Source organism: Brienomyrus brachyistius, unplaced genomic scaffold (genome assembly GCF_023856365.1).
Source record: "Brienomyrus brachyistius isolate T26 unplaced genomic scaffold, BBRACH_0.4 scaffold55, whole genome shotgun sequence".
In the NCBI taxonomy this organism is placed as follows: domain Eukaryota; kingdom Metazoa; phylum Chordata; class Actinopteri; order Osteoglossiformes; family Mormyridae; genus Brienomyrus; species Brienomyrus brachyistius.
The window spans coordinates 1,383,240-1,409,880 of NW_026042330.1; the positions used below are offsets into that span (position 1 = coordinate 1,383,240).

General features: G+C 42.5%; 1 protein-coding gene across 1 annotated transcript; it reads right to left on the reverse strand.

Annotated features, from left to right (window-relative positions):
- Positions 1–4,073: 4,073 nt before the first annotated feature.
- LOC125724107 (dickkopf-related protein 3-like) lies at positions 4,074–5,534 on the reverse strand. The gene is made up of 3 exons (XM_049001045.1): positions 5,487–5,534; positions 4,536–4,710; positions 4,074–4,279 (listed from the first exon to the last, which is right to left on the reverse strand). The coding sequence occupies exons 1-3, from the start codon at positions 5,532–5,534 to the stop codon at positions 4,074–4,076; spliced, it is 429 nt and encodes a 142-aa protein (XP_048857002.1).
- Between the last annotated feature and the right edge of the window lie 21,107 nt (positions 5,535–26,641).

Consider the following 26,641-nt stretch of genomic DNA (forward strand, 5'->3'; position numbering starts at 1 on the left):
CTGGCTGGGATGTTCGACCTCGCAGCCGAAGCAGTTTTTCTGCTGGTGTTTCCTGATGACTGAGGGTAAAAGCCCCACTATCATGGCTTTTATACAATTCAGCATTCCTCGGCATAGAGCGGGTCTGGAGAGAAGCGTGCAGATCTCAGGCGTCGGAGGGAGCTCCCCAGGATCAGAGGCCTGTGTTGGTGGGAGCTCCCCAGGATCAGAGGCTTGTGTTGGTTGGAGGTCCCCAGGATCAGCGGCCTGTGTTGCTGCTGGAGCCTCATTGTCCCCGCTTTCGTCGTCATCGGAGAACACTTTGGTGCTATAATTTGCAGCTGCCATGATGTTTGTGAAAAGGGGGTGTAACGGAGTACATTTTATATAGCGACGGTGGGTGAGGGGGTGAGAGGTGGGGGCTGATCCTTACGGCTTAGGTTTTTTCAACTCTTGCATCTCCTTACGCCCCCGACTCTCCTTAAACAGCGCTTGGAAGTAACCGGACTTTTCTTCAATCAGCCGCATCCAAATCACAAACGGTATTCTCAGCCCAAAACAGTCGCATTTAGGCCGTTGCCATATATTCAGGATTCTCTTGTCCAGCTCCCCGGTCGCTTCCCACTTCATAAAGGTGCTACGTTGTTTAGCAGCATCTCTATAGTGCATCTCCATTCTACCACTGTTCGCCTGAAAGTCGGGGTCGGGGTCGGTGCTCTCCTCCATCACCAGGGTAACGACAGTCTTCAAGTTTCCCCATTCCGTTTCAGAAAAAGTCACCAGATACGGGTCGTCTTTCATGGGGTCTGGGCCGTCTCCGCTGACCTGAAAGACGCGCAGTTCCTCCGCAGCGTTGTCAAAGAGGCAGACCAGTTTATCCCCGTTGGGCAGCTCTCAGGTAGCCCTCGGGTTTTCCGACGGTCGCATCATAGGTACCCGTCTAAATGCTGCACGAATCTTCCTGGGAGCCCCCGGAGGCCGCATAACAGCCTCCTGCTCCTGCTGAGTCTTAGAAGGTGAGGTTGAATCTTTCATTTCAGGAGTGGCAGACATGTCTGTATTTTAAAAAAAATTAGTGTTCCCACTACAGCGCAAAGCTCCCTGTATTCTCCAACTGTTGGTGGGGGGAGGGGGGCGTGGCACGCATGGTAAGGCGATGATGCCTTCTTTTACCAAAAGAGGAAAACTATGCAAGCGTTGCACATAGGATAAGGCAATTATGAAACTTGCGGGTCTAGGGGTCGATGATGATACCTTCTTTACCAAAAGAGGAAAACCCCCGCTGGACCTAATAATTAAAAAAAAAAAAAAATCTGCGGATGGTTTTTATGTTTGTCGCCTCGTTTCTCTTTTTAACCCATATATGTACTTGTGCAGATAACGGTCATACATGAAAAGCAGAATTTTACTGGGAGCCAACGTGCCCAACTTGATGTGTGGGCCACACGGATCACCTAGCGGGGGTGAACAAAAGTGCGACCCCATACACTTGACCTACGCTGATGTAATACACACTCTTGCGTGAGGAAAAAAACACATACACGTTCAATAAAACCGCCAAGCGCTTTTATTGGACTACCTTCTTTACCAAAGGAGGAAAACTATGCGGGCGGTTTTATTGCACGTCAGACCCTCCGCCTCCTCTCATTCTTTGCTCCAACTTTATCATTTTCTCCCAGAGTCTCAGTCTCTTAGAGTTTCTCACAGACTCGCGCAGCAGCACGGCTCTCAGCTCACCGGCATCGCTCTCTCCGCGGATTATCCAAGGCCGTGGGGACCTTACCGCAGTACCGCAACAGACACAGCGTTCTAAGTCCTTTGCGGATTCTCCAAAGCCCGGGACCTTACCGCGGTACCGCAACACCAGACACACCGTACGCTCACGCTCCATCAGGTAACCCACCCCCGCTCAGCCCCCGGCGGCGGCGTCCGACCAAAAACCCCCCCTCACACTAGTAAGCACTCTCCTCAATATAAATATATATATATAATTCTTAAAATAATAACTTAGTAAATTAATACACACTCATAACCACTCTCCTCAATATCATTTAAAATAATACATAAATAATTTAAAATAATAAGTTAAAGTAATAATTAATAATTAAAAATTATAAATAATAAATAATAATTTTAAATAAATTATTAAATAAATCCAACTCCCGTGACGTCACATCGTACCACCACAACCAAGCCCCGCCCCCCAAGTGAACTTTTCCCCAGTGACCTTTTGACCCGACCTGTCAATTTGATGGAACCGGTATTCTCTATCTCTCTCTCAGTCGAGACATGTTCTGGTAGACTGAGCAGAATGGGTGGACTTTACCTTGCCACCAAGGTGAACCAATAGAATTCGAGAATTGTGTTTGTTATACATTTAAGCTTGGTTCATTGGTGTGTTGTGACCAATCAGGATTTAGACACCCTTACTGTGAAGTGGGAGTTATGGTATATCAACTGGTTGCTCGGAGAGCTCTAAAAGATCTTGGTACCGAATGCCAGAGTGTGATGAGAGCGCTTTGCTGAGTTGCTGAAATAAAAGAGATTTCCTTTACCTCATCAAACTGAGAGGTCCGACTTTTATTCTGTTATATTCTAAATTTTTCTACCACATGCTATTGTTGTAAGCTAATTTGGTTTTCCAATGGACACACTGTACAGTATTTTCACTTTTCTTATGTTTGAAATGGTCCCAAACTCTAGACATTTTTCTTTTTCTTTGACTTTCCTCCCTTTTTTCCCTGTCTTCCTCCATTGCGCCATCAAATCAAACCTGCTACACGTAATGCAGTGTAAGCACACTGTGCGACAGTAATAAAGAGTGAAAGAGTGAAACACTGTGATCACTAAGTAGTACATAGTCATGCGGATTACACGAAGCATCGAAGCAAAGAATTTGCATCAAGGATTTTTTGTAATCGAGTTATTCGAGTTACTCGATGAATCGTTGCAGCCCTATTCCTTACTGTACTTAACCCCACATTTATACATACACACACATATATTATTTTTAAGACCTCAATGGCAGAAAAGTACCTAGTTTTATCTCTGTTTAATCCCAATATGTTGCATTACGAAAGAAATTTTGTAATATAAATATGTTTTGGTACTTTTAATAAACTGTGAATGGACTCAAATGGAACTGATTACACTTGAAGGAACAGAAAATGATTTATGTAAAGAGATTATTTTCCTTAGCTTTACTAATGTACAAACAAGTGAAAACAGTACAGTGTAGGTGGTGCCATTATAAGCACTGGTATGTAGTAATAAGGAGACCTATTGCAGAGCCAACAAAGTGATAGTAATTCATTACTAGCTTTTTGTGTTTATTTTCAGAAATTATTGTCCATGTTTTTATTGTTACTGGGAAATTACAAGCTTCCTGCCATATTTTTCCACATAGTTTATTACAATAAACTGGAACTTATGCTCTGGAAGTTTCCACAAGCACAAAATCTGAAGTCAGTCACGATTATACCAAAATATATATGCAAATGAAAAATGTTACATATTTACAAATTTAATATGAAAACTGTATATACATCTTGCTCATGGGACATATAGACAAATATAACCTTTACAAAATTTACGCTACCATTTTTACTGAGATATTTTCAAATGTACATCCTATTTACAAAATAAAGAATAAGCAACTTTTTATGGCTGGCATGTCCATCTTGTGGGGTTTTGATGGTATGCAAACTTCTTCCTAAAACAACATGGAGAAGTTAGTAATATAGTCAAACACAAATACTTTATGGATGATACAAGCCAGACATAAACACTCATCATGTGACGTTGTAGGTAAATGTCAAGAAGGTATGAATGCTTCTGAATTGTTTATGTTCATTACACGCTATATTCTACATTTTGCATTTCAGTGTTTGTAGACCCTTATGATCATACCAACATTAAAATGCAAAAGTTATGGTCCAATAAGACCTACATTTTACAATTTAACATGAAACATGAAGTTCTACATTTTGCATTTTAACCCTGATATGATCATGAAGGTCTACATTGACCATGGAGGTCTACATGGTTCCTGAAGGTCTGTCTCTTTCCTCAAGGTAGTAAGGTAATGGAGTCACTCACTGTCTGTGCTGTTGGCTGGCATCACTGCGGCACAGCAGTCCCTCTTCACAGGGGCAGATCTCGTTGATGCTGAAGGCCAGGCCCCCATCGGGGACGAAGCAGAGCTCTCCCTCTGCCAGGCGACGCTTGCAGACATGCTCGCCATGGTGACGCGCACAGCACATGGAGAGGTTGCAGTCCCTCTCTGCCCTGCACCTGGCACCTGCAGGCGGACAGGCCACACATGAATTGCTCAACTTGCTTAGTATCAAACGTTCCGGCACCTGAAGGAAGTCTGATCATAAACTCAGTATTGCTCTAATAAAGTGTAAAGACTATAAGATATAAGTTATAAAGTATTAAATATCTTTAAAAAGAGTTACACTTTCCCATGCAAAGGTGTTTGATTTTTTAACTCATCCCTCTTCTACAGAGGTAGTGAATGCCAGCACCGCAGGGGCTCCGACAGGCCTCTTTACCTTCCTGTCCCTGGGGGGCCCTGTGGTGACACTTCCCAAACATGCAGCTGAGGCCGTGTATACACTGGGCGTCCTGCCGGCAGTACTGGCCAAGCTGCCTGAGGGGCACACACAGCCCGAAGTGCTGGTCACAGGAGAATCCCTCTGCACAGGCGCCGTTATGGGCACATGCCATCTGGGTTCAGGAAAGACAAGGCCCACGTCAGCTGTGGCACATTCCATTTCACTGGCATTATCTCCAGGCTGCCACACCCCCTTAATTTTTGGTGACACAGAGCTCAAGGGTGCACTGCCTGCTGGAGTCACTGGGGCAGACAAATGGCCACAGTTAATCCTGCACTGTTTATTCTGTGTAATGTCTTACACTTTTAGTGTTTATCTCCTCTGCTTGGCTGTTGATTATGGAGATGGTCAAATTTGCAACTTGATCTGAGTAAACAAAAGTTTATAAACCCGTTTCCTAAGAAAACTGTTTTCTTACTGTTTTTACTGGGTCAAACCCTTGCAGTAATTAGCAACTTAACTAAACTATAACTTAAGAGTGTGAGAGGTGTGAGCAGATATACACGATATTGTAATCTGAGTCATCATTAACTTGATAAACTGACTGCCTTATTTCAAATCTGGACAACGTTAACTCTGGGTAGCAGGCAGAATGGTGGCACTGGCTGTGGACTGTTACCAGTTCAGTTTCCTGGAGATACTTTTTAAAGTATACACTTATTCAAGCTGATTAAATAGTGATGCATGACTTTAGATTAAGGGGTCAAACTATGCAGTGAGATAAGTGAAGATGTTAACAATACCATAAATCGGAACTGGAGGATCAAGTAAGTAAATTCAAGTAAATTTAATATGCAAATAAAGGAATGTGAAGTTGGTTTCTTGCATAATGTATTAATAAACACAGAAGGAGTATTATTAACAGAGCTAGAGTATTAATAAACTCACCTTGGATCCTGGTGCTTTGTCAGGGGCTGCTGTGTTTCGATGCTCCATGGTGCCCTCTTCAGATGAACTATAAGGAATAGAGAGCATCCAGGCCCAGATATGGGCCTGTGCATGTGGCAGAGCCAGACCCAGACAGAACAGTGCCAGGGGCCTACTCATTCTGGACAATTCCATACACAAATCTAAAGAAGAAATCTGCAAGAGGTGAGGGGATTCTACCCAGAAGAATGTGGCCAGAGCTCAATCAAATGCAGCCCTGAACAGAAATCGAAGAAAGTGTGCAAGGAAACCTAGAACAGGAAAGCTGATGAGGGAAGAAAACTGGCCGCAGGAAGTTCTGGCCGAAGAAGATGGCTCATGTGAAGGTCTCTTCGCATATCCTGTGCTTTTATATATGGGCTTGGCTTCTCCCTTTTCCACAGTGCTGTTTGCCCAAGCTGTGGTGTAGGAGGAGACAATTAGTTGTTAATGGATTATCTTAATTGGACGTTCTACCCCCTGGGAGAAAATCCAACATATCTGAAAAGGGGGGGGGGGGGGGTTGGGGAGGACCTAGGCTTACGTAAGTTGGGGGCAAACAAGACACTGTCTTAATGAGAAACAAAGGCAGGGTAACAGGTTGCTTGTATTGGCAGGTAAGGAGCATTCATGGTCCAAGGTGGCTGACCCACCAACTTTCATGAAAGAATTGTCATGATTCATTTCTTTGCCTTCCTTGTTTTCAAATTTTTGTGTGTGATGGATGTACTGATGGTATTACACCCATATATAGCACCTAGGGGTGACTGTTGTGAAAGGCACTATATTAAAATTAATTGAATTGTACAAAATTGAATCCTGCCTCATATTGCTCCCTGTGTGATTGTAGGCTCTCGCTAAACATACTATAGTTATCATGAATAATTATCTCCCAGTGGATGCAGACAAATGGAGGGGGGCAGTGATACTGACAGACAGTTATGAGGTAATGGATGAGTCCTTTTTACCCATCTGCTGAAACTGAGTAAACGTCTTTCAAGACATTATTGCATATGTGAGATATTGTTCCACTGGACCAATTTCACTGGACAACATGTGAACATGTGAAAAATAACCAGTGACATCAAAGACAACCCATTAGTCCTTACTGAGTTTGTGTCTTTAAAGTAGAATTCTATTTCAGGAATTAATCACGCTGATAAGAATTAATGCCTGCGCAGGTCACATTATTAACCGTAAGTCTCTTAAATCTCGTAGTTTAAAAATCATGCCAATGATTTGCTTAATAACAAGATCTCCTGTGCAATCAAATGCGAAATGTACAAAATAAAAAAAAAGATTAAGTTATGTGCCTCACAGCTTTGGATCGAGACATTTTCTTTTATATCTAAAGCAGCTGAGAGACAGATGAATGGAAGCCATTTAGAATTTGCTACATAATGGTTTCATTGTTGGTATCTTCAATAAAGTATGACAAAAAAGCCCTGATGTGTGAGAAAGGCCAGGCTGGCAGCTCCTGAGGCGGGCATCTCATGGGTTTGTGTCTCACCAGGTGAGAACCTCTGCTTGTCAGCTTCCTTCAGCAACTAGAAGGGATCAGACTACATCAGTCTACATACAATGGACCAGCTCTTGGCATGAACATCTATTTGTACTGTACTGTACTCTCTCTTTTAAGAGAAGGCTAATTTATCAGTTACAATAATTTGTTATCAGTTGTGTCCAACCTGCTTGGCACACTGTCACCATCACTCTCACCAGAAGAAGTAGTGTGTAGATGAGATGCGATGAGCTGTGGAGTAAAGCCACCCTTATTTAGGTTGTCTGTTGTACTGACACACGAAAAAAGGTTAATCTTGTGACAGTGAACATTTAACATACTGGTCTACTAACCACATAGAGATACATTACTGGAAAAAGATGCCAATACCTTAAAATACATGGTAAATAATCAAAGTATAAATTAATAAAAGTATAATATAAAATTATTTGCAAAGAATGTTCCTTAAAAATGAGCTCATTGGAAGTAAAGATATTTGGTGCAATCTCACAGTGTAATCTTTTTAGGAGGTGACAACTCTAATGGACTGGCCTTGTTTGGGGTTGTTAATTAAGCCGACGGTAATTACACCAGAATTCGTAACATCTGCAGATCTTTGCCACTGTTTCTTCACAGAGATAACATGACAAAGATAATGCTAATGTAACATCCATTCATTATCTGCACTTGCTTATCTTGTGCGGAGTAAGCCTATCCCGGAAGCTACAGGCGCAAGGCAGGGAATAAGCCAGCCAACCCATTGGAGGGCAAATGCACACAATTCACTTGTAAACTCCAATTTCACCTTAGCATGTTAGACTGTAAGGGGGCCCAGAGAATCCAAAGAAAAGTCTGTGCACATGGAGCCAGGTCAGAGACCTAGTCTTAAAGGCATGAGTCAACAGGGCTAAACACTGCACTATCACACCGCCCCCCTAATGTAACATCTATGTAGTAAATAACAAATATCCAGGAGCCCGCCCTCCTCCCTCTTTTCACGAAACTGTATACAGTAAGACTCTGGAAGCACCTTCATCATGAACAACTGATCTCGAGGCCTTCCACTGTAAGCAGACAGCGTTTTGAGATTACTTGCAGCTAAGTGCAAGGTATCAGCTCTGAGATGCTTCCTGTATAGTAGAGAGAAGTGGCATAGGACAGCCCACATCACCACTGTCTGTCGCCTGTCCCCATCGAGATTCAATTAAGCCCAAAATCTGTTGCCAGAACAGAGATGATAATAGGGTGAGAGAAAGGGGGCAGAGAGGATAAAAAAAAACTTTTGGGAGCTGCTAGGCCAATACCGCAAGCGCACTACTGCTCCCCTGGATGCCTCATCTTTTAATGACTTGGTCACCCATGTTCCCCACTTTTCAAACTATGGAAGGTCACCCAGTTTCAGCTCTCATAGGAGTTTCACAAGAAAACAGGATTTACAAGAATTTGTTGCTGCTTTGGGGAAATCTAGATGTGTATGCCCACCGGTTTATTCATTTGCAGAGCAGGGGTGGCACAGTGGCTTTGCTGCATTGCACCACCGGAGCTGTACACTTGAATCTTTTCTATGGACCCTCTAGTTCTGCTTCCCCTTAATCCAAAGACATATGGTGAATATGTGTTTCTAAACTGCTTTGTTTACCTGTGATGATTTGATAGCCTGTGCCAGGTGTGTCCTATGCTACCTGGAATTTGGAATTTGTATTTTTTTGGGTGCTTCTGCATTCTAGCCACTGTCTTTATCACTTTGTTTGGGAATTTAATGATCCTTAAATAACATGCAAAAAATCCTTAGCACAAATCATTGTAAACACTAACAAGCATAAATCTGGTTATTAATAATTATCTGTGTTTCTCCTGACAACACTATGGCACCCACTGTTGCTATTAATGGTAAGAAAACACATTGTCCTACCATTGTTGATTCAACCGAACAGCACCCCTTGAGGCAATGTATAAACTTTCCAACAGAGTACAAATTGAAGTGACTGTGTCGTGATAACAGACACTGCCACACCCCTGACATGCCCCCCCTCCTCCCAGTATAATGGCTTGTCTACATAGTGAGATAGGAGAGTCACATCCACAGTTGAAGCTTCTAGTTAAGTATCTGTAAATTACATTTTTTGGAGCTGAGAACAATCTGGTTTAAAATAGGAACAACCTTAAGCAAAGAGTTACTGATATCAGGCCTGTATGTGTGTCAGATATACATTATATTGTGGGGACCAAATGCCCCCAGAGTGTGGCAAAAACCTGTTATCTTGACATTGTGGGGACCAATTTTTCAGTCCCTGGAAGGGGAAATTCAATTTCATAAAAATCTGTGACTGCAGTCAAAAACCTAAAAATGCCAAAAGACTTGTATTTGTTTTGGTTACTTATGGTTAAGGTTAAGACTGGGTAGGGGTTAATGTCGTCATAGCTGGGGTTAGGGTTTTGCCCATAAAGATGAAAGTGTGTGTGTGTGTGTGTGTGTGTAATAACAGATAATTATTAATGACCATAATATACATATATATATATATATGACATATACAGTGGGTATAGAAAAGAATCAAATTTTCGAAATATTCCCATTTTTTTTGCTTTACAGCCTGAAAAAACAAAAACAATAATTTTTCCAGCTTTATTTACTCAATGCAACCATTAACATCCAAATGAAAGACATCACAGCTACAGTTCAGAAGAATTGTAAAAAATAAAAAAGAAGAAATACTGAGATTAACAAAGGATCACCCCCCTCCTAAACAATATTTGTAACTCAATCAGGTGTAAGTAACCACTATTTCCATTGCAGACCATGGTTACTGGCTTCTACCTGACTATGGGTTGCAAGCTCTCAGGGATTGTGGACAGACAAAAGGCAGGAGATGGATACAAAAAAAAATCTCAAAGGCTTTATCAATCCTAAGGAGCACAGTAAAGTCCATAATAAAGAAGTGGCAAGTGTTTGGTATTATTGGGAACCTCCCTGGATCCAGCCATCCATCCAAACTGGATGGAAGATCAAGGAGGAAACAGGTAAGAGAGGCTACCATGAGGCCAATGGCCACTTTGAAGGAGTTACAGGGTTTTATGGCAAAGAGTGGTCATTGTGTGCATGTAACAACAATTTCACAAACGCTGCACAATTGTGGCTTGTTGGGAGAGTCACAAGGAAAAAGCAACTTCTCAAGAAAGGTCACATTAAGGCTTGTTTGAGCTTTGCCAGAATGTACCATGAAGACTCTAATGCCAAGTGAAAAAGGTCTTATGGTCAGATGAGACCACAATCAAACTATTTGGCCTCAATACCAAACGGTACACCTGGTGGAAATCCAATGCAGCTCACCATTCACAACACATCATACCTACAGTAAAGCATGGGGGTGGCAGTATCCTTCTGTGGACGTGTTTCTCTGCTGCAGGGCCTGGGGCTCTGGTTGAGGTAGAAGGAAAAATGCATGGGGCAAAATACCGTCAAATTCTTGAGGCAAACCTGCTACCCTCTGCCAGGAAGCTGAAGATGGGCAGAATGTTCACCTTTCAATATGACAACGACCCAGATTGTTCTCAACATGAAAACTGTTTTTTGAACTTAAATGTGCTTACCTCTCATGCAATTAGGCTCTCTTTGCAGGATGAGTAAAATGGCTGACGCTTCAAAAATGTGTGGTCGCATGGCCAATTTCTTCTATGGTTCCCACATGGCACAACTTCCCCCCAGCACAAATCACCCCGCTTTCCCCTATATAAATATATATATATCTCCTTTTGATAATAACAGCAATCAGGTTAACCCAACTATAATCCGTCAGTTTCTTTGTTAGTGGGGATGTGTGTTTATTTCTCTACATATATTACAAATAAATTGTGGGATTGCTGATTGTACGGAACTCCTGTTATTGCGCCACACATTGGGATTATTGCATTAGAATTGAGTCATGGGTTAAACTTTTAAATTACAACGGTCAACAATTTTTTACTTCCTTTTTGCCACACAAACCAAAACAGGTGAATCTTATTGTATTTTTAATGAATTCAAATATCTAATTAGAATATTCTTATTATGCAAGCATTTTGAGCGACATACAATTAATCTTTATGCTGTACATATTTTCAGTATATGTGCATGATGACAACGACTCATCTAAAAGATATAAAAGTATGATTTTCTGCTGTAGTTGACCTCATCATTACTCTTAAGGGTCAAGTTATATGTACAAACATGTTACAGCATGTAAATTCTGGCTTACAGTATTATGAATCCTTCTGTAAAGTCTTACAAATGTTCCCAAACAGAAATAAAACCCCTCCATCCATTTTCCAAACCGCTTATCCTATTGGGTCGCAGGGGGTCCGGAGCCTATCCCGGAAGCAATGGGCACGAGGCAGGGAACAACCCAGGATGGGGGGCCAGCCCATCGCAGGGCACACTCACACACCAGTCACTCACACATGCACACCTATGGGTAATTTAGCGACGCCAATTAGCCTCAGCATGTTTTTGGATTGTGGGGGGAAACTGGAGTGCCCGGAGGAATCCCCACGACGACATGGGGAGAACATGCAAACTCCACACACATGTGACGCAGGCGGAGACTCAAACCCGGGTCCCAGAGGTGTGAGGCAACAGTGCTAACCACTGCACCACCATGCCACCCCCAGAAATAAAATCAGTTTTCCTAAATTAAACATCAATATACTCATGCATTCTTATTAAAGTATCAATATAGCCGAAAAATTACTTCTCTCAAATATTTTGGGTGGTAGCAAATTCTGAGTGCATTTCTGAAATCATAGTTTAATAGTACATGACAGACTGATCTGTGACAAAATGATTGTTGACCACTGTTATGTTAGCTTTAAAATAAAGGAACAGACATAGAGCATCCAGAGATGGTATGCCATAACTCACAATATGGTTTCCATTGCTTAAGTAGTTTTACCAAGCATTATGTCAGTGGCTTCTTAATTTGCACTTACAGTAGAAGCAGCCTGATATGTGTTATCACTTCCAAGGTAGATCCACATATACAGTCAAATTGATTAGTTGATTGTTGGCTATTCTATGTTGTTTAGGTTAATATAATGAATTGTTAGAAAAACAATGAATGCATTTACCCATTGTTAAACATAGGGCTCCCTGGTGTGCCTTCTAGCACTTTATATTTAACAATGTGCACATTTGCATTGACCATTATTTACTGAGGTGAGAAAAGGCCATTGTTGACATTGTGGTCTGAGTTATAATCTCAATTTGTAGGCATTCATCCATTGAAAGTCATACTCACTTTACATTATCATCACCATAGAACCAGTCCAGCTTCCAAGGCGGGGACATTCCAGGAAAAGTTAAAGAATTATTATCTTTGTCATCGTTATTTAATGTTTCAATACTGCAGCTAATGGGATCTGTGCTATAAATCACTTATTTTGCATTGTATGATAATGTGTCCAAGGTGTACCTCAGCAACATCCATTCATCCATCCATTTTCGAAACCGTTTATCCTACTGGGTCGTGGGGGGTCCGGAGCCTATCCCGGAAGCAATGGGTACGAGGCAGGGAACAACCCATCACAGGGCACACTCACACATGCACTCCTATGGGCAATTTAGTAACTTCAATTAGCCTCCGCATGTCTTTGGACTGTGGGGGGAAACCGGAGAAGCCAGAGAGAACCCCACGATGACATGGGGAGAACATGCAAGTTCCACACACGTATGACCCAGGCAGAGACTCGAACCCAACTCCCAGAGGTGTGAGGCAACAGTGGTATTCACTGCACCAACATGCCTCCCCACCTCGGCAACAATGGAAATGAATCCATAGAGAAAACTGAATAGCACTTAAGCTTGTATAAAAAGACTAATATTCTCCCATTTTTTGATTGAAACAAATATTGTCTGTTCTTCCGATACAAAATATTATGATGCTAATTCCTCACTGTGTTGTGTCTTACAGTTCATTCAGTTTGCTCACATCAGTTTATTTCAACAAATTCCGATTATACTACAACTATGAACACAATTCCAAAACCACACCAGCGAACACAAATCTGATGTCCATGGCAAAATTAGATATATGCATCCACATTCCAAATCATTAATTGTTCCATATTAATCAGACTTTGCCTCCATGTAACACATGCAGGAACTCAAAGTCACAGACAATGATGATTAACCCGATGATGACCCGTTCGAAAGAAAAATGCAGAACAGTACAACAAAATCATCTGAGACCAGTGATTTACAGTCGTGGCCAAAAGTTTTGAGAATGACACACGTATTGGTTTTCACAATGTTTGCCACTTCAGTGTTTGTATATCTTTTTGTCAGATGTTTCTATGTTATACAGAAGTATAATTACAAGCATTTCATACCTGTAAAAGGCTTTTATTGATGATGTAGGAATTATTAGCTCAGGTAAATTTTTATATCTCCACCAATATGTTTTGAAATTAATTAACTTTTAATTAATTATTATTTAATGCTGATTATTAACCAATTGTTATGCCGAATGGTCGGCTCCTCCAAACTCAATTGCGAATCCCCGATATCTGTTAATGTGAGACTTAAATGGGATTCATTAATGACCAGTATCGCTTAATAACCTGGGTTAGTAGGCTCGTCCAGTGAGCTGCGTCACCAGGTAATGTAAACGATCGGTAGCAAAGCTCCCCTCACGGCCGATGAGAGAGAGTCTCGCAATATTTCAGGCGAGTTTAGAGGTTTCAGAGCGTAGTAGCCAGATCGCACAGAGGCAGGGACTATTGTGAGCACTCAATGACGGAAACTGAAGTTGTGTAAAAGACATGCATTTATTCCTACAACTAACATAAGACAGACATTACACCTAACAAACAATAAACATGAAATAACGGAATAGACACAAACAATGTAATCATGAAAATGCAATAACCAGATTTAAAAGGAGTAACCTAAAAGGGGAAAACTGTTCTGCAAAGCAAGCAGTTTGTGGAAATATGAACCTAAAGGAATATAGCAGGTGAATAGGACAGTTTAGGTTATTAGAAATGAAAGGAAGTTGGTTTACTTGGATGCAGGAAAGGGGGAGGTCTTTGCAGTTGGTTGCAGAGGCTGATGAGCTGATGGGTGATGGCACTCAGGGAGGCGCGGTGTTTGCAGCAGTTGTTGGAGTGGAGCCCTCTGATTCTCTCTCCTGGTGAAGCTTGGGCTGAGTTTCAGTTCTTTGTCCAGGTGGGTCTAAACTGATAGGCTTCAGGAGGGCTGCTTGTGGGCTTCTCTTCTCCTGGGCTGATGGTCTTTGTTTCCTCTCCTCCGCTCTCCTCTGCTCCGCTGATGTTCTATACCTTTCTCTCTCCTTTTCTCCGCTGCTTTGTTCTGAGGTGCCAGGTTTTATAGCATAAGGTTCATGATTAGGAGTGACCAGGAATTCGAGTCCTGGACCAATGGCTGACCAACCATTTGGCGGGCTTTCGGAAGGGGGTCGGTATCAGTCCTTTTGGGATTTATGACCAGACTGACTTCTCTGGTAATGGTGATTTTCATTAGGCTGGTGTAACTTTTGATATATACACTTTTGTGGTAACCACTGACCAGATTTGGAAACTGGAGTGATTTTCCTTCAGTTTGATACCAAACATGCCATACCAGCCTAGCGGTTCACACCGAATACCATCTGTAATGATTAATTAATGATTACTTATATTATGTCATTATGTTATGTTCCATCACTCACACCAGTATATGGTACAGGTGGTTTAGGTTGTACCTCAACAGATATTACCCTTTATACAGACATTATATGACATTCTCTTGTCATCAGCACATCTTACCCTTAGATAGGCATGGTGAAATACAAAGATCAGATAAGGGTTGCCGAGGAATGTGGCAAAGAAAAGGGGGGGGGAGGTTTGTCAGACAAAGGAAAAGAATCTTCGAAAGTTAGGGCACACTAAGATCCCTGGTTAGACTATTAAATTTCCAAGATTATTCTGGTATAACATATATGCAGTGGTAGCTATACCTATTTATTTATTCAAATTTATACAAGTGTTTAAGTGTGAGGGGTAAAATAATTGATACTCTGTGAACATGGTTATAAGGGTGGCACACAAAACTGAGACTGTCTAAGGACACACACACAAACATGATTTGCATATTGAGACATAAGCATCATACTACACAGGGTATACAAAACCAAACTTAACAGAAACTTTCTGTGGGGTGCTGGGTGATTGGTATGTAAGGCAGGATGTCAGGGAATGGGGTTGTGTGCCAAGTCGAGGGGCCCCTGTCCCTGGGGATCCACTCTGCTATCTGTAGGTCGTTAAAACTTTGAGCAATAAAAGTTGGAGTGCTGGCCTCCCTTGTTATCTGTGTGTGTGGGGTCACGAACCCCCCCTTTTGAGGGCTAGGCCGATGTGTGCCTTCTCGTACCAGGGTAGGCCTTGTCTCAGGCCACCTGGAATTTAAGCTTTGTGATATGTGCATGTGTGATCCTACAATGATTACATTAAATATATGGAAAGAGTAAATATTTTCAATGTTGGCCATTTTTTCAAGACCTCTGCAATTCACCCTGGCATGCTGTCAATCAACTTATTGGCCAAATCAAACTGATGGCAGGTGGTTTTTACATAATCAAGGCTTGGAGTTTGTCAGAATTAGTGGGTTTTCTTTTGTCCATCTGCCTCTTGAGGATTGACCACAAGTTCTCAATGGGATTAAGGTCTGGGGAGTTTCCTGGCCATGGACCCAAGATGTCGATGTTTTGTTCCCTGAGCCACTTAGTTATCACTTTTGCCTTATGGCATAGTGCTCCATCATGTTCCATCGTCACTAAACTCCGCTTGGATTGTTAGGAGAAGTTGCTCTTAGGGGATGTTTTGGTACCATCTCTTATCCATGGCTGTGTTCTTAGACAAACTTGTGAGTGAGCCCACTCCCTTGACTGAGAAGCAACCCCACACATGAATGGTCTCAGGATGCTTTACTGATAGCATGACACAGGACTGATGATAGCACTCAGTTTTTGTTCTCCAGACAATCTTTCTTCTGGATGCCCCAAACAATCGAAAAGGGGATGCATCAGAGAAACTGACTTCACCCTAGTCCTCAGCAGTCCAATCCCTGTACTTTATGAAGAATATCAGTCTGCCTGATGCTTTTCTTGGAAAGAAGAAGCTTCTTTGCTGCCCTTCTTGACACCAGGCCATCCTCCAAAAGTCTGCACTTCACTGTGCGTGCAGATGCACTCACACCTGCCTGCTGCTATTCCTGAGCAAGCTCTGCACTGGTGGTGCTCTGATCCCACAACTGAGTCAACTTTAGGAGATGGTCTTGGTGCTTGGTGGACTTTCTTGGGAGCCCCGAAGCCTTCATCACAACAACTGAACCTGTCTCCTCAAAGTTCTTGACGATCCAAAAAATGGTTGATTTAGGTGCAATCTTACTAGAAGCAATATCTTTGCCTGTGAAGCTGTTTTTGTGCAAAGCAATGATAACTCTGTTTTCTTGCAGTTAACTATGGTTAACAGAGGAAGAGCAATGATTTCAAGCACCACCCTCCTTTTAAAGCATCCAGTCTGCTTTTCTAACTCAATTAGCATGACAGAGTGATTTCCAGCTTGGTCCTCTTCAACACACTAAGTTAATGAGAGAATCACTGAAATGTGATGTCATTAGGTCCTTTTGTGGCAGGGGTGAAATGCAGTGGAAATGGGTTTTTTGGGATTAAGTTCATATACAACAAAAACCACACAAATGTCATCTGCATCACATAAAACATTTGCCCTTACTAGACAGCATAACACACTTTGCTGGAAGCTTCACCCTCAAGAAGAATAAAACAGATGGCAGCAGCATTGGCAGTACTCAAAGTTGTAGTTTAATCGTTCAGTAATCAAGCATCTGGCATACATACATGTAATACTTAAATGTTGGATAATTCAGGGACTAGCTTAGTCTGTAGTGTCACTGTGAATGGAGTGGTTAAAATAGCGTGTTACATACAAAGTGTACAACCCATAAAACTTACTTGTTCACTTTGGCACGTGTGCCTTTTCCAACTCCCACTTCTTCTCTTACAGTTTTTTAGAAGTACTAAAACAAATCTGTAATTACATTAGTTTTTGAACACCTTGAACATTAATCTAAAACCTTGATTTTCTCCAAAATGCATCTCTGGACAAGATGAAAAAATGTATCTTAGGACAACTGGGAACAACAGCAACTCAGCCACAAAGTGGTAGACCACGTAATATCACAAAGCGGGGACAACGCATGAGGCGTAAAGAGTGCAGAAGTCACCAACTATCTGCAGAGTCAATAGCTACAGACCTTCATGTGGCCTTCAGATTGGCTGAAGAACAGTGTGTAGAGAACTTCATGGAATGGGTTTCCATGGCTGAGCAGCTGCATCCAAGCCTTACATCACCAAGTGTGATGCAAAGCTTCGGATGCAGTGGTGTGAAGTATGCCACCACTGGATTCTAGAGCAGTGGAGACGTGTTCTCTTGAGTGAGAAATCATGCTTCTCTGTCTGCAAATCTGATGGTCGAGGCTGGGTTTGGCAGTTGCCAGAAGGGTACTTGCCTGACTGCATTGTGCCAAGTGTAAAGTTTGGTGGAGGGAAGATTATGGTGTGGGGTTGTTTTTCAAGGGTTGGGCTTGGCCCCTTAGTTCCAGTGAAAGCGACTCTTAATGCGGCAGCATTCGAAGCCATTTTGGACATTTTCATGCTCCCAAATTTGTGGGAACAGTTTGGGGATGGCCCCTTCCTGTTCCAGCATGACTGCGAACCAGTGCACAATGCAAGGTACATAAGGACATGGATGAGCGAGTCTGGTCTGGAGGAACTTGAGCCAAAACTACTCATTCAACATCAGTGCACACATACATCAGTGCACACATACATCAGTGCACACATCTTGAACACATACAGAACTTCCCAAAAAAACACACATATAATAAAACAAAGACAGTGAAATTGTCATGACCTGCGCATTCAGTCCTCGTGTGTACCACGCCCTGCCCCCTGATAATCCACATGTGCTTCCCTGATTGTGCCCAGCTGTTTCCTGTGATTTCGGCTTGTATGGTGTATTTAGTCCAGGTCTAAGTCTGTATTCCCCAGATCTGTCATTGACGTTTGTCTTGTGCTGCTCCCCGTTTACCCCAAATAAAACCCCGTCCTTTGGATTTATTCTCCTGGATTTTCTTCCCTGCTTGTTCGCTCATGCATCGGACATTACAGAAATGGTTATACATTTACTACTACATAATAATAGCACAGAAAATTCAGCCTACATCCTGTTGCTCGGCTTGCTCAGGCCAAAGGGCTTCATCAACATCATATGCTATGCCTGCCAATCTAGATGTCAGATGCCTTATTGTCATTCTTGTTTCCACAGCAACAAAATTTAAAAGTGCTTCCTCTGCAGTGTCACAACATCAAAACAATAGACAAATTAATAACAATAAAACAAAATAAATCCAATAATAAATAATAAATAAACAGACCAGCACAATAAAGTAGTCATATCCCAGAGTTTCAACATATTGCAAATTTCACCTATTGCACCTGTAAATAGTAGAGTTAAAATTAAGCAATGGTCCAACTTGAAGTTGTAAACATGAGACTCTATTGTAAACATGAAGGTGCACTAAATCAGATTGTCAGCTTAGCAGCATTTATCATGGTGATTACTGAAGGATATAAACTGTTTTTTAGTTTGTTTTAGTCTTTATGGATCTGTAACGTCTGCCTGATGGCAGGCATTCAAACAGTACATGTCCAAGGTGTAATGGGTCCTGAAACATTTTCTTGATGTTCCTGAGACAATGATTAGTTCTATTTATTTTAATTTTTTTTTTAACAATTTTATCATCATTTTGGTAAAACAAAATACTCTCCTCTACTTACGAACAAATTTCGTTCCAAATGGCCGTTTGTAACTTTAAATGTTTGTAAGTTGTTATTCAACATAATTTTTAGAGTATACGCAAGTACAAAGAACAAGTATGCTGGGAGTATGCATGCTACATTGCTGCACAGCAGGAGTAGCAGCCAGAAGTCGTACTAGGCAGAATTGGTGTGGAGACAAAAAAAAATTGAAATTGAAATTGAAAAATTGATTGATTTATATCTCCTTTTGATAATAACAGCAATCAGGTTAACCCAACTATAATCCGGCTGTTTGTATGTCTGAAAGTTCATAAGTTGAAAGTACATAAGTAGAGGAGCGGCTGTACAAACAACAACAGCTCCTCCAACCCACCCCAACCCACCCCTGGCAGCCCCAAGATCCCGCACCTCAGACCATCCCCCCCCCAAAGTAGTCCCATAAGCAAATATCTATGAACTATGAGTTATATCCAGAGAAAAATAACTAAGACCAGTTCACAAATTTAGATAGCAGTTAAATAGTTGACAGCAGCGGCAGCCTCTTCCCAATTGTGAATAGTTGTTGTCTTAGCCTTATTTAGTCTAGCAATGGATAATTCCAGCATAACAACACCCTGAAAATACCACTGCCATGTTGTTGTAGATAAATTGTGTGGTGTGATCCATCTGAGACCCTGAACCAGCCTCCCCCTGAAAGCACCTTCACCCTCGACCCCCCCCCCCCCGGCCCAATCAATGACATCAATGACTTGGATGTGAGGACAGATGGCATAACTACAGCAGAAACTGCAGTCACGATTAGACTCCAGCGCCAGGTCTGGACATGGTGTTGGCAGAAATGCTAAAGCACGGTGGACCTCTTCAATGAAATGACGGAAATGACTCCTGCTGGTCAACAGTTCGAGTGCCAGAGGAGTGGCGAAGAGGAGTCATCGTGAAGCTTCCAAAGAAAGGCAACATGGCGGACTGCAACAACTGGCTAGGAATAACACTCCTATCAGTCCCAGGTAAGGTATTCAGCATCGTCCTCCTCCGAAGACTTCAACAAGTTATAGATCAGAAGCTCCCAGAAGAGCAAGCCGGATTTTGTAGTGGCAGATTGTGCACCGAGCAAATCTTCATCCTAAGAACCATCATCGAACAGAGCATAGAACACCAGCAATGACCCTCGATCTATTTTGTCGATTTCACCAAGGCCATTAACAGCGTCCACTGAAATTCACTTTGGAGCATAGCTCTGAGCAGTTTGTCGAGACCTTACAATTGCTTTACCTTGGATGTAGTTGCTGCGTCCGAACGGAAGATGGCAACAAAGATTTCTTCACCATTGAGACTTGGGCAAGGCAGGGGTGCTTCCTCTCCCCCTTCCTCTTCCTTTTAACTATTAACTTCACTATGTGGATCACAATGGATCAAGAAGGGTTTGGAATACCCTGTTGCCTGACGGATCTCGATTTTGCCGATGACATCGCTCTCCTCGCCGATAGCAAGAAAAACATGAGCTTGGAGCAAGAAGAGGCCAAGGTTGGGCTCAGGATAAGTGGAACTAAGACCAAGAACATGAGGATTGGATATGTGGCAGCAAATGACCCCATCATGGTGGGACAACAATCTCTCAAAGAAGTGGGCAGCTTCACGCATTTGGGTAGCGTTCTCACGTATGACGGAGAAGCCGTAGACGGAGTGGCTATGGCCTATCTGGTTGACCCAGATGATTGGCATGCTGATGAAGATCCATCTGCTTAATTCCATAGTCATCCCCACAGCAATCTACGCCTGTTAAGCATGGAAGGTGTCAGCTACAACCACAAGAAGACTCAACATCGCACAACAGTGGTGGCTACAACGAATCCTGCAGGTCTCATACCGGGACCGCGTTACCAATGAAGAAATTCATCGCCAAACTGCCAGCCGCCCCCTCAACAACATCGTGACTGAGCGACGCATGCGCTTCGGAGGACACTTCCCCCGCCAACAAACACTACGCCTGCCCAAATCCACCATCACCTGGACACCCCCAAGAGGAAGATGCAACCAAGGCCGCCCCTGAACAACATGACGTTGGACTTTCATTGACGATCTGCGTGCCCTAAACATCTCATGGGAAGAGGCCGAAGCAGCTGATCGAACACGCTAGAGACAGCTTGCCGCCCAATGCACCAAATGGCAGAGGAGGATCTATTGTAAGTAAGTGATCCATCTTTGAACAGTCAGTTTTTTGGGCGCTGTCATGTCCATCAACAACAACCGACACTGTGCTCTGTTCGGTGTTACATCCACATCACCCAACAACAATAGCAACTTAGGATGTTAAAGGAATCTTTGCCCCAGTCAATTTGGACAAAACACCTACTATCTTATTCCGAAACAAACAGACAGAAGGAATTTCCCACAACATATGTTTATAAGTGTCCAGTCCCTTGCCAGCAAATTAGCACTTGAAATTAAGCCCGCCCTATACCTCAGTGACAGAGTCCAGTAAAATCTATGACACAATTTATAGCAAATCAACTTATGATTCGGTTTCTTAGATAAGTTGTATATATTCTCCCATACCCTGTCCCAATTATTTTGCCTTCTGATAATAAATCTCTCCCCCACAGTTTAGTAGTACCAAGTTCCATTTGATTAACAGAATTAACCCCTAAGTACATAGCTGATACAAAGCCTCTAAAAGGTCATTTTAAAATATGACGTATAACAGGGTGTAGTTCTATCATAAGCACGAATAGCAAACTTAAGCTGCAGATATAAGAAGAATGATGTACCAGGTATATGAAAGCATTGACATAGCTGCTGAAAGCTTGCAATACCATTAGGACACCAAATGTCACCCAGTGTAAAGATACCTTTAGAGGTTAATTTATTGATTATGCCATAGACGTACATGAATATGCCCGGGCTGCTTGTATTTAATATTCTTAAATTAGTCAGAGTGTAGTAAATAATTGGACCAAACCTGAGCCTGCATTTACTGATAGAAATATTAGAAAATAATAAATCCTGTATTCTCATTGGAGTTAAAATACCTTCTTCTATCTCTCGCCAAAAAGTGTGCCATTCAGTTCATCCATGTTGAAAGAGACCGAAGTTGGAAACATTGATGGTATAATATAAAATTTGGCAGTGAAAGTCCTCTATGTATCCTAGACCTTTGTAATACCGAAAACCGTATTTTTGGAAGTTTCCCAAATATATCTTCTAAGCAATTTGTCCATTCTTTTCCAAAAACCAATAGGAGGACGAAGTGGGATCATCATACTGATAAAATTGATCTCCTCAGCCCCTCCATCTGTCCCTCGCCCTGCCTCCTCAGCCCCTCCGAGGTCCCCTCCTGCTCCGGCCTCCCGGCCACCTGCGGCCCCTCCAGCCGCTACCTGTCGCCCGCTGGGGCTTCCTCGGGCTCCCCTTTATTCCCCCTCCTTCTCGCCCTGGTCTCCTGTCTTTGTCCCTCCTTTGTTTGCTCCTTGTCCCTTTGTTCCTCCCGCTTCTGCTCCTCGTTCCCCAGTGTTCCCTCCATTCACTTCTGGCCCTTTTGTTCCACCTGTTCCCTCGGTGTCTCCCTTCCTCATTTGTCTGTCCGTGGTCCCTGTCCTGTGTCAGGTCCTGTCCTGGTTCCTTCCCTTGTACCAGTTTTGCCTGTCTGTTCTGTTCCCTGTGTCCCGTTAATGGTTTTGTTCTTCTTTTCCAGGTCCCGTATCCCTCGTCTAGTCCATTGCCTCCCCGGAGAGCGTGCCTTTGGGGGGGGGGGGGGGGGGGGGGGGTTCTGTGATGCCCGGCTCGTCCGATTCTCGTGTGTGCCACGCCCCCTGATTACCCACGTGTGCTTCCCTGATCTTGCCCAGCTGTGTCCACTTATTTTCGCCCAGTCTCGTCTATTTGAGTCCATGTCTTGCCTTAGTTCTTGGTCCGTCATTGATGTTTGTTAGTGTCAGTGGATGTTTCCCGTACCTGATCCCCATAATAAAACCCTAGTTTCCCAGTCTTCTGCCTGCCTGCCTCATATTTCGCCTGCCTGCCTGCTTCCTGCTCGCTTGTCAGCCCGTGCGCTACCTCACTTTAACCAGCGATCGTGACACTCCATGGATGAGGACATGCTTTCCTCCTCAGTAGATCATTCAATTTCCATCTTGCCGCAATTAATTCATTTTTAGTCAAAGGATTTCTTCAAGTCATGTTCTAGCATCTGACATTTATTTTTTAATTCAGTAATTCTTCCCTTCCTACTCTTGTTTAGATGGGAAGCAAATGAACATGTGAGACCTCTAATGAATCCCTTTATAGCCATTAGGGATGTGAAGATTCACTCAACTCACGAATCTGAGTTCACGATATGATTTTCTAACGATTTTTTAACAGAATGAGCTGCAGACAAAATTATAAAAAATATTCCTTGTTTTATCTTTCTGAACTGTGCGAAATGTGTCCTCTTCTTAACAGTGCAACTGAAATTGAATAAAATACTGTTTAAAAAACGAAACAAAATTAAAATAAAATCTTCAAATAAATGGTAATTGTGATGATCGCTTAGCGGGCAGGAAAGCAGCGAAGCCGTGCAGTCAGGAATGGGTGGTTTATTCAGGAAGACAGGGCAGGGTACAGCACAATGGACAACATCAATAACTTGGGGAATACGGACTCAGACGAGGACTGTATACACCAGACAAGCCGAAATAACAGGAAACAGTTGGGCACAATCGGGAAAGCACACGTGGATGATGAGGGGGCGTGGCACGCACGAGGACTGGACACGCAGGTCATGACAGTAACGCTTTACATTAGCTGTACCTTCATCAAGGTCTTATATTGCATTTATAAAATGCTCAGTACACCTTCAAAATGTATTCATTAAGTATTCAGAAATCATTCATAAACATCATGCATGTATACCTTTACATCTGAACATCCTTTAACAGCTGTAATTTACATTAATAACAAAGATTATATAACAAACATTATAATTGTATAATCATGTAATGTTTGTTATTAATGTTTATACTACGGGACCGTTGAATGCTTGAATCTGATTGGCTGACGAACGTTCTGAGGTGTGCAATACTTTTCAGGTAAACGCACGGCGAACGTAGTTCCAGGTAGCTCTCTTGACCGCATTACAGTTCCATATCACTTCGCATAGTTAACTGTAATAACGGAAATTAGCATACAGTACCTATACAGCACACAGGACTAACAAAAACAACAACATGACTGACGATTTTCCGAAAGTAAATTTTAATATTTACGGTGAATATGAAACTTTCAACAACTGGGCTGCAGCAGTATTAGTTAGCCTAGTGTACCAACTTAAAGGCTACACATGACATTTCTCACTAGCGAGGTAATAACAGCGCTGCATCTTAAAGCAGACTTACAGTTTAGAGACGGTGCTTCAGAACACTGTTGAGGGACACACAGAGGTAGCCTAATTCATACAAGCTCTCTCTCTCTCTGTTTCTCTCGCTCTCTTTCTAATAACTTCATTATTAACTGTATTAGTCTGCTATCAACGGCTCAAGCCTCCATTGCCAGCTTTAAAATGACGTTTTGGAACTAGCAAAAGAGTCGTTGGATGAGATGCGGAAGAAATAATCCTACTCACAATAGCGATTTAAGTAGAAAAACCGGACGAATCCCTTGAAATATATCATCTGATCGATGTCTTGAGGTGTGGCAACCGTAGTATAAGCGGAATAATTGACTCCGGACCGTTGAATTATTAGAAAATAATGCACACCCGAGGTGGTAAAGCGTTACTAAATAAAGTAAGGCTTGCATGTGCAGCTTTTTAGCGCGGTTTGCCATTTTAATAATCTTCGCTCTGGCGGTGGTGAATTGAGCTGACTGTGGTGCCGGTGGACATGCTGAAGCATGTTTGTTGTGCTATTTGCGTATGTCATCAGTCTTTTAAAATGTTTGCAAGCAGTTTTTGTCTTGTCTGCGCTTTTCTCGCCGTTTTCATTTGTGATTTCCGGAAATCTAAAATGCCGCCATACCACCGATATACGATCAGGGGCTATGTCCTCAATTTCAAATTCACTTGCCATCTCACGTTCGAGTCAAAACCAAAAACTAAAATTCAACATCGATGTGAATATGCAGTGACATCTGACGTCGAACTGGCGTCGTGAAATATTACAGTTAACAGTTTTTCTGTTTAGGAATACTTCACGGTACTTTACTTAAGTAGTGATTCATTTTCCACATCAGCCGGTTTAAATCGTTATACATTTACATCGATTTTTAACCGATTCGGGATTCATCTTTACATACCTAATAGCCATCCAAACAAAAATAGGATCTTCGACCGAAGCACAATGAACTGCAATGAATTCTTGTACTTTCTCCCTAGATCTTCAATGTGGTGATTTTTTAACCTTGTGGCCCTATTGTGTCTGTGCAAAAATGATCAAATAATACAGCAGGCAGAATAGAGCACATATGAACAATATGAACAGGTGATCTTGAGGAGCAACTGGCTGTCATGTGACACAAAACAGAGTTTGAGGTGATATTTAAGACGCCTTTTAGGGAGACAGTGTGTAAGCAGGGAGGGAATGAAGAACAGAGAGGTTGAGAGAGCTGGGTTGAACGTAGGTCGTAGATGTAGAAAAAGGTGTACACAGGTCACAGAGGCGGCATCACCTGAAGTGACAGTGTCTAACCGCTTTCAGGTGCTTCCAGATTTAGAACCAGAAGAGACTGGGGAGGCAGGTGGGCCCTTGGGCACCGAGGAGCCCCCTCCCCCTAGGTAGAGGGCCTTCCAAATTGTGTGTACAGGCTTTTGGCCCCAGCTGGGGTGGATCCAGTGGTCATGGTGCATGTTGGAATCAACGACATAGGCAAGGGCAGGAGGGCTGTTCTGCAAGATGAATTTACAGAAGTCACAGATAAGCTTAGAAGCAGAACATCTATGGTGGTATTTTCTGGAATATTTCCCGTGCCACGTGCAAGCCCAGCTAACTTAGCTGAGATAAGGAGATTAAACATGTGGCCAAAAGGGTGGTGTAGGGAAGAGGGGTTTAGGTTTATGGGGCACTGGAAGACCTTCTGGAACAGGTGGGACCTGTTCAAGCCAGACGGGTTGCATCTGAACCAGAGGGGAACCAGTGGATTGTGGAGGCGTATGTGTAGAATAATTGAGGAATGTTTAAACTAGGGACTCGGGGCAGGGAGGATAGTTAAGAATATGTGGGGGGAGACGGAAAACCCCAAATAATATTAAAAATAGGCACTGTGAAAAGTCTATCCTTTGCTGTTTGAACTTAAACGCTAGGAGTATTAGAAACAAAATTCACAATTTAGAGGCTTTTATTTCATCAGACTCTTACAAAATTATAGGAATAACAGAAACAGGGATGAGTGACAATGATGGAGAAGAATATAATATGTGTCACGTCCACATTGAAGACAGCTGAAACCAACTAACGCCAATTAACAGGCTGTACTTAAGTCTCGCACTGGCAACAGCACAGTGCAAAGTATTGTTCCTATGCACGTGCTGAGCGATCTAACTCTGTGTCTCCTCCTCAGTTGCCTGGCCTCATGCCCTTCAACCCATTCCGCCTCTTGTGGATTCCCCTGTGTTAGTCGTTTGCGTTTGCCGCTGTTTGTTACAGAGCACCTGATGTAGCTGCAGAGGAAAACAGAATGTTATACAACGATATCAGGCTTAAAAATAAAAACGATGTATTAGTTATGGGTGATTTTAATTTACCTGGGATACAGTCTCTGGCTCTTCTGTAAATGAACATGAGATGGTGGAA

Coding starts and splice junctions, on each gene's coding strand:
- LOC125724107 (XM_049001045.1), bottom strand. CDS start 5,534: ATGGAGCATCGAAACACAGCAGCCCCTGACAAAGCACCAGGATCCAAG. Junction 4,711..5,486: donor ACAAAGCACCAGGATCCAAG/GTGAGTTTATTA, acceptor TCCTGAACCCAG/ATGGCATGTGCCCATAACGG. Junction 4,280..4,535: donor GGCCCCCCAGGGACAGGAAG/GTAAAGAGGCCT, acceptor GTCCGCCTGCAG/GTGCCAGGTGCAGGGCAGAG.